The following is a 9357-nucleotide window of genomic DNA, read 5'->3' as shown; positions in this document are numbered from 1 at the left end:
ATAAAAGGGCCAAGTGTCACAGACATGGACAGAGACACAAGTCATTGGGAATAAGGCAGATGTCTGTTTGGGGTCAGCTCCTTCTTCACCTGCCCTTGCTCTGCTCCTGTTTTCCTTTGATGGGTTCGGCTGGATTCTGCTGTCCCTGAACAAGCTGGATCCTGTCCCTGAACAAGCTGTAGTGGCTCTTGCTTCACCATCATCTTCCCACAATGGACTTTGCCAATCAGGATTTTCAGAGCTTTCATTAACTCTGTTGCCTCCCGCCACTCAGCACCTAGTGAGTGATTCAGCAACAGCAATAATCAAGGATTGTTCCACACTTTTATAAAGCCCTGCTCATTCTCAAGTGCTTATGAACCCATGCACAAGTCTCATCATTCTAGCACTGACATACAGCCACGTAGCTGTGCTTTGCAAGTGCATGGCATTTTAGACTAGGAAGCTAGGAATGCTGTGCCACCCTATAGGGAGACTATACAGAAGTGCAGTGGGGTTTAGAGAGCTGGGAATGGATTCAGGCACGGAGGTTGGGATTAACAACCATAGCAGAGCCTCTACTGTATGTCTCTTTTGCAAAGGAGCTCTGGGAGACACGGTTCCAGGTTTCAGCTTCATGACTGCAGACCTACTGCTGATGGCAATAGGTTCATTGAGGATCAGCCCATCAGTGGCTTTTAGCCAAGATAGTTTGGGGCACAACTCCATGGTCCGGATGACCAAAAGCATCTGACTGCCAAAAGCTGGGACTGGACAATAGGGGATAGGTCACTTGCAAATTGCTCATTTCTGTTCATCCTTCTGAGCCACCTGGCACTGGCCACTGTCAGGGTACGTCTACACTAGCTCGTTAGTTGGAGCTAGGTAGGGTAATTAGGGCAAGCGGAGTTGCAAATGAAGCCCGGGATTTAAATATCCCGGGCTGAAACCTGGAACCGTGTCTCCCAGAGCTCCTTTGCAAAAGAGACGTACAGTAGAGGCTCTGCTATGGTTGTTAATCCCAACCTCCGTGTCTGAATCCGTTCCCAGCTCTCTAAACCCCACTGCGCTTCTGTATAGTCTCCCTGTAGGGTAGCACAGCATTCCTAGCTTCCTATTCTAAAATGCCATGCACTTGCAAAGCACGTTAGAGATCCTAATTCGAACGACCTACTCTGTGCTGCGTGTAGCCGCGGGCACGGAGTTCGGACTAAGGGGGATTTAAAAATGGCGGTGCCTGGGAACATGCAAATGAACCCCCGGAATATTTAAATCCTGAGCTTCATTTGCAACTCCGCTTGCCCTAATTACCCTACCTAGCTCCAACTAACGAGCTAGTGTAGATGTACCCTCAGAAACCAGGATACTGGGCTAAATGGACCATTGGTCTGACCCAGGATGGTTGTTCTTATGTTCTTACTACCTGTCTAACACTGCACAGCCAGCACATCTCCCCTCCAGCCCTTGTGGAAGAATCCCACAGATTAGAGTTTAATAGGGCTGATGTCTCTTAAAATTAGAACTCTGTGGAGCTGGTTGGAGAATTATAACATATCTTGTGCCATTCCACAGAATTTAATAAAGAATTATAACTCTGCTATGGAATCCTACAGGCTGGGTTGAATAAAGCCAATGTAAAATGTCGAACGTTCCCTATTGAATTTCTTAAGGTTTACAGTAATTTCTATAGACAATTCTACACGTCTATAGGACTCTATTGATTTCACCGTTTGATAGGCCACTTCTGCAAGGGAACTCACCTCGGAAGCTGCCATCCATTCTTATGGAAATTGTGACCACCAGTGACATGGAGAGCTGGGATACTGGAGTCATCTCTGCTCTCCATTAGCACGAACGATGGTTTTCCTAACCAGTCCCTGCAGCTGTCTTTCCCCCATTGTGGATCTCTCACCTGTGTAGCACATTGCTTGAAAATCTTGGCTGGTCAATGTGTCATTTTGCCCAGTGTCCATGGCGACCTGGGTGCTGCCCTGGGCTCTATCCACAGAGATGCTTTGCCTGGTGAGGTCTTTCAGCCCTTCAGAGTCCAGAGTTTGCACCAAGTCCTAGTTACAGAGAACAGCAATGTCATGCTCTACCGCTCAGTCTCTCCAACGAAGCATAGAGACACCATGGGCTACCTGCTACCTTCACACGCAGCAAGTCCTATGCTGGCATTCCAGGGCAGAATTTGACCCCAGATCATCTGTATGTGTAAGGACACTATAGTATCAGGGGAGCTTTGTGTGGCTTCGAATACGAGGCCAAGAGTACGCTATACCACAACTGACAGGTGCCACAGTGGATGTGCATCTCCGAAACCCTGGAAAGCTCCAGAAAGGGTTACAGGAGCCACAATGGCTGTGCCTAAATGCTCTATGGAGCCCTCAGGGAGGAAAGGTACTGCAGCTCCTTGAAGAATTACAACTGCTACCCCATGCTGCTGCTGCCTTATAGTGCAAAGAAATCTAGCACCTCCCTTCTGGACCAGGCCATAGTACGAGATGCAGAGCAAGGGGTCATGCTTTCAGCAAAAACGTAGCAGGTAGCAGAAACAGATATAATTGTGAAAACCACCCTGGGCATTTCAAATGAGCTGCCCTTCTGATCACCATGACTCAGGGCAGCTGAGTTCCAAAGTGCTACTTGAGAGGTCACTCCTGAAAGGAATGATGCATTATGGGATTACAGCTAGAGAACCGTTTCGAGAGTAGCACAGTGTCCACACTGCTACTGTGCTAACAAAACTGTAGTGACAGAATCTCATGTCCCTCCCCAAAGGGAGAAGAAATGACAGAAATAGCAGAGGGTTCATAGTCTGGGGACAGATATAAGGGATAATCACCACCAAGTGCTGAAACGGATCCATTTTGCTGGTACAACTTTCTAGCACAGACCAGCAAAATGCAGGACAATCTAGCACTTTAAAGACTAACAAGATGGTTTATTAGATGATGAGCTTTCGTGGGCCAGACCCACTTCCTCAGATCAAATAGTGGAAGAAAGTAGTCACAACCATATATACCAAAGGATACAATTAAAAAAATGAACAAATATGAAAAGGACAAATCACATTGCAGAACAGAAGGGGGATGCAGGGGGGGGGGGGGAAGGAAGGAAGGTAAGTGTCTGTGAATTGATGATATTAGAGGTAGGGAGAGTGGGATGTTTGTGAGTTAATGGTATTAGAGGTGATAATTGGGGAAACTATCTTGGTAATGGGTGAGATAGTTCAAATGTTTGTTGAGTCCTTTTTGGAAACTGTCTTGTCCCGGGGTCTCTCTTTCTGCCCCACGTCCCCCACAAACTGGATACAATTTTGTGGTGACCTTGAGGCTTTTTTTCGCCGCCTCCGTCTCCGAGAATATTTCCAAACCACCACTGAACATCAATCTGACCTACCAGATCCCCCCTATCAACACCAAAGGAAAAATAATTCTATATGGACTCCCCCTGACGGTCGGAATTACAATCTGGATTTCTATATACACAGCTTCCGCAACAACGCACAGACTGACATTATTCACAAACGACAACAAGCGACACACAATCTTAGCCGCGCTGAACACCATGCCATCCAGAGTCTCAAAAACAACCTGGACATTGTAATCAAACCAGCTGACAAAGGGGGTGCTGTGGTCATTATGAATAGGGCCGACTATAACCAGGAGGCAACCAGACAACTCTCGAACACCACATTTTACAAACCTCTCCCCTCTGATCCCACCTTGGAATACCAAAAGAAACTACACTGTCTCCTTAAAAGCCTCCCCACAGCTACTCGGGAACAAATCCTCACAGAATCACCTTCTGACCCCCGACCAGGATTGTTCTATCTACTTCCCAAGATCCATAAACCTGGGCACCCCGGATGTCCCATCATCTCTGGAATTGGCACGCTCACTACTGGTCTATCCAGCTATGTAGACACTCTTCTCAAACCCTTCATAACCAATACCCCCAGCTATCTCCGAGACACTACTGACTTCCTAAGGAAACTACAAAACATCGATAACCTCCCCAATAATACCATCCTTGCCACCATGGATGTAGAAGCTCTATATACCAACATCCCACATGAAGATGGATTACAAGCAATTAGAAACACTATCCCAGAGGACACTACTGCCAACCTGATAGCAGACCTATGTAACTTTGTTCTCACCCACAATTATTTCCAGTTTGAGAACAACTTATACCTCCAGATCAGCGGCACAGCCATGGGTACACACATGGCCCCACAGTATGCTAACAACTTTATGGCTGACCTAGAACAACGTTTCCTCAACTCCCGTCCCCTTTCACCCCTCCTCTACCTACGGTACATCGATGACATCTTTATGATCTGGACGCATGGCCAAGAAACACTGGAGATATTCCACAGAGATTTCAACAACCTACACCCCACCATCAACCTCAGCCTGGACCATTCTACACGAGAGATCCACTTCCTGGACACCACCGTACAAATCAACAATGGAAAATTAGACACCACTCTCTACAGAAAACACCGACTCATACAGTTACCTACATGCTTCCAGCTCCCATCCAGAACACACCACACGATCCATCGTCTATAGCCAAGCCCTTTGATACAACCGCATCTGCTCTAATCCCACTGACAGAGACCAAAAGCTTCAGGATCTCTACCAAGCATTTATAAATCTCAACTACCCACCCAGAGAAATAAAAAAGCAAATTGAAAGAGCCAGACGAATACCTAGAAACCATCTACTTCGAGACAGACCCAAGAAAACCAACAATAGAACACCACTTATCATCACCTACAACCCCCAACTTAAACCTGTCCAACACATTATCAATGAACTACAGCCTATATTGGAACAGGATACCATACTCAAAGAGGCTCTGGGAGACAGACCCATAGTCTCCTATAGACAACCACCTAACCTCAAGATGATTCTTACCAACCACCACAGGACATACCACACTAATACCAACCCTGTTACCTTCCCTTGCAACAAACCCCGTTGCCAGCTTTGTCCACATATTCATTCTGCTGATACCATTATTGGACCTAACCAAGTGAGTTATAAGATCAAGAACACACATTCCTGCGCATCCAGAAATATAATCTATGCTATCATGTGCCGAAAGTGTCCGTCTGCTATGTACATTGGACAAACATCTCAGACACTTCGCCAAAGGATTAATGCCCACAAAACAGATATCAGACAAGATCACAAAGAGAAAACAGTTTCTTGCCACTTTAACCAGAAAGGACACTCTCTCAATGACTTAACCACCTGCATTCTGCTACAAAGACCTTTTACATCTGCACTTGAAAGGGAATCCTCTGAACTGTCATTTATGTTAAAATTCGACACTTTCCAAAAAGGACTCAACAAACATTTGAACTATCTCACCCATTACCAAGATAGTTTCCCCAATTATCACCTCTAATACCATTAACTCACAAACATCCCACTCTCCCTACCTCTAATATCATCAATTCACAGACACTTACCTTCCTTCCTTCCCCCCCCCCCCTGCATCTCCCTCCTGTTCTGCAATGTGATTTGTCCTTTTCATATTTGTTCATTTTTTTAATTGTATCCTTTGGTATATATGGTTGTGACTATTTTCTTCCACTATTTGATCTGAGGAAGTGGGTCTGGCCCACGAAAGCTCATCATCTAATAAACCATCTTGTTAGTCTTTAAAGTGCTACATTGTCCTGCATTTTGCTTCAGCTACCCCAGACTAACACGGCTACATTTCTATCACTAGCACAGACCAGACCTAATAATCTATTAGCTAGATTTTCAGTGTCTAAGTGGTAGGGATCCAGAGCTGACAGGTAGCTGGGTCCAAGAGTTTAATCCAATACTGCACTAATAGATGGCCAAAATCAGGCTCAGAAGAATTTCCACCGGGAGCAAATTCCAAAACTGAAAGCGAGGAAATGCCTTTTCGCTGGCTGTTATGCATGTCACCCTAGGGATGGGGAGTAAAAACAATCCAGTTGCTAGGGGAAGCTTTTGCTTGAGATAGGTAGGCTCTGTGCACTTCAGTGCTCTGTAATCACTAGCTCCCTCACTAGCTCCCTAATCTTCACTGAGAAGTGGGCTGGTAGCCAGTGCAGAATGAGATATTCCTGCGGGTCTGCCCTGCTCAGAGTGGACAGCTGTATGCTGCACCTGGTAGCCTTTTATGGGTAGCTCCAACACGCTGCTGCAGTTTAGCTTATATGGAGGTAACAGAGGCATTGCTAACCTTAGTGAAATGAGAACAGAAGGAGGGACTCTCTTGCCCAGCTGCATGCGTCTCGACCATTGCTGTTACTGGGAATCCTCAGCCACAGCAGCTGTGCTGAGCCAATCCCTACCCAGTAAATGATCTATGCTACAAGTTCCAAGACTCTGAGATCCCTTTGGTTAAGCTCCTTCCCATACTGACCATCAGACCCTGTATCCTCTGGCTGATCCCCCTGTAAAAGGCCAAGGCATCCGTCCTGTGTTTTGCCATTTGAGAAGCCAGATGAAGATTTTGGTCCTCCAGTTTATCATACAGGGTGCGGACACTGAAGTCTTCCAGATCCCTCAGTGCAGGCTGCTCACCTGAAACACAAAACACCTCTCATTTCCATTGCTGTTTGAAAGGCCTGAAGATATTTCTCCCCTTGAGAGGCACCTGCTGAATCTCAAGTGGCTATTATCTCATGATACATCATTGCATTACGGGCCAGGACTTTAATAGCAACCTATATCCCAGCATGCTTCACAAAGTGTAATAAATAATAATGGGGGAGAGAGAACTGTGGTGCAAAGGAGGAAAGGAGAGTCAATGAGGCAGGGGACACAGGGAGGCTGTTTCACATGGCTGGAGCTCCCAGTGGCTGCAAAACAGATGTCCCTCACCCCAACAATAGCAAGACTGTGAGGGTCAGCGTCAATGCTAGACACCTGTGGGAATGGAGTAGAGCGAGATAACACCCATCAGGGTGTCTGGATAAAATGCCTCAAGCGTTCTAATAACCAGGAACCCTCCATGGGTCGGTCTTCTGAAACTGAAGGGGAGACGCCATGGCTCTGTGGATACGGGTGATGTAGTCTGATACTTTTATATGGGAGAAGAGAGCAGTGGGCTTCCTATGAACTGCACATTTGTTTTACAAAGCCCACTGGTTTCAGCTCCACTGCCCTTTCCTTGTCCTCAAGAAAGAGGCTTAGAGAACAGAATCCCTGTCTCAAAGGGAAAGCAGAAGGAATGCCAACCCTAAGGGCCAGATACAGCCTATTCACAACTCTGCCCTGTGCTTCATGGGTCCTTAAGTCACATCTCCGGCAGGGACCTTATTCTGCTGGGCTCCCCACAGGAATAAAGACATCAGCCTCTGTAATGCACTTTGAGGCCTGGAGGCTTGTGGCTGAAAAGAGGCGGTTACTCACCCTGTACAGTAACTCATGTCCCTGTGGGTGCTCCACTCCCAGTCAATGTGCATCTCCACATCTTGGATTGCAGCAGTTCGTGTAAGGGCCGCACATGCACGGAGCCAACCTCATGAGCTGTCAGTGCTTGAATAGCACATGCATGGCCCAGACTGCTCAGTTCCTGCTACAACGGAGCATGCTGCAAAGTCCAAACCAGAGGGGAGGAGGGTGGGTAGTGGAGCACCCACAGGGACTTCTCTCAAAAGACATCTAATCTTGTTTTCTGTACCACTCTGTACAGCAGAGTTATTGGCGGGAATACATACAGCACAGTGTTCATGTGATTATGAATGCATCTCCCAGAGAGCACTTCCCAGACCAGCTCTGGAGCAGAATTTGGGACATTTCTTGTTTGTTGCAGTTGCAAAGAGATCCAGTTGGCGATAGCCCCCAGTTCTGGGGTCAGGGAAGTAATAACTGAACCTTATCTAAAAACCCCCATTAAAACTAACGAACAGCTAGAACCAAATAAAGGTGCAAAGTGTGAAATTAGCAAGACTGCTAGACTCTGTCTCTAGCCAGGAATGGTAGTAAAGGAACTGAGGAGTCTGGGCTTTGCATGTGCTACTTGGGCACTGACAGCTCACGAGGCAGACACTTTGTGTGCATGGCCCTTATGGGAACTGCTATGAAAGTCTCTGATCAAAGGCCCAGGGCTGACCTGGAGTGGAGCACCCAGACTGACATCTCTAGAAGTGCCAGTGAAATGCTAAAGTGCCATTCATTTTCTGATCTTACCATTGGGCTTGTGTGATTTAGGCTGCTGCAGCTTTTTCCTCTTTGTATGTTCTGACTCTTGCAGTGCCTAGCTGTAATCACACTAAATATCTATTTATTATTGTTTTTCTAGGAGATGCAAACGAACAAGTGCATGATGCAAGGACCTGGGTATGACAGCGCTCTCCTGTCTGTCTCAGAGCAGGTGCCAGTAAAGAGACAGCCACGGAGCAGGGACAGCAGGTACCGTTTTTTCAGAACTTCAGGCATTCTTTTGCTGAACAGAGAATAGAATCATCCCCCCTTGGAAGTTCCAGTCTCCACAGCACCAACCCACTGGCTACCTCTAAACTGGCATGATTTTCCGGAAATTCTTTTAATGGAAAAGTTTTCCGTTAAAAGCATTTTCGGAAAAGTGCGTCTAGATTGGCAGGATGCTTTTCCGCACAAGCACTTTTTGCGGAAAAGCGTCCGTGGCCAATCTAGACGCGCTTTTCCACAAAAAAGCCCCGATCGCCATTTTCACGATCGGGGCTTTTTTGCGGAAAACAAATCTCTGCTGCCTACACTGGCCCTTTTGCGCAAAAGTTTTCCGGAAAAAGACTTTTGCCCGAACGGGAGCAGCATAGTATTTCCGCAAAAGCAGTGACAATCTTACATGAGATCGTCAGTGCTTTTGCGGAAATTCAAGCAGCCAGTGTAGACAGCTGGCAAGTTTTTCCACAAAAGCAGATGATTTTGCGGAAAAACTTGCCAGTCTAGACACAGCCACTGTGTCCTGTTGGGCTCTTAAAGTTAGCTTTTTACAGCACAAGAATTCCCAGAGCTAGTAGATGGTGCCACCTGCTGGGCCCTAAATTTATTGCATTAGCATGAACCATGTCTTGAGACCATCACCTCAGGGGTGTCACTGAAGGAGGGGAAGAAAGACTGTAGGTCACTGGGCACTTGGAGAACATCAGAGCCAACATGAGGCTCTTGTTTTCAGTAGCTTGGCTTTGCTCATTAACGCTGTGCATCCCTCCCCCACCTCAGATGTCCTTCCTTTATATGAGGGTGGACCTCTTAATCTCATCACACAGCTGGCAGGCTAGTGTGAAAGGCAAGTGTTGGAATGGAAGGAGGAGCCCATGAGATGTCTGTGTCTGCGAGTGCATGGCAGACTGAGTGAATGTGTGACCACAAGTGACTGGGCAGCAGCAGGAGT

The 9357-nt window shown here is 46.8% G+C and overlaps 1 protein-coding gene across 1 annotated transcript in view; it reads right to left on the bottom strand.

Moving 5' to 3' along the window:
- Positions 1-41: 41 nt before the first annotated feature.
- Positions 42-9357, bottom strand: part of LOC102455781 (uncharacterized) — a 41917-nt gene continuing 32601 nt past the window's right edge. The window contains exons 23-25 of the mRNA XM_025181428.2: positions 6400-6560; positions 1892-2045; positions 42-277 (exon numbers count right to left, since the gene is read on the bottom strand). Of these exons, the coding sequence (XP_025037213.2) occupies positions 42-277; positions 1892-2045; positions 6400-6560 (551 nt within the window). The remainder of the gene's footprint in view (positions 278-1891; positions 2046-6399; positions 6561-9357) is intronic.

This window comes from Pelodiscus sinensis, unplaced genomic scaffold (genome assembly GCF_049634645.1).
Source record: "Pelodiscus sinensis isolate JC-2024 unplaced genomic scaffold, ASM4963464v1 ctg35, whole genome shotgun sequence".
Taxonomy (NCBI): Eukaryota; Metazoa; Chordata; order Testudines; family Trionychidae; genus Pelodiscus; species Pelodiscus sinensis.
This window is presented reverse-complemented; position numbering and strand designations above follow the sequence as displayed.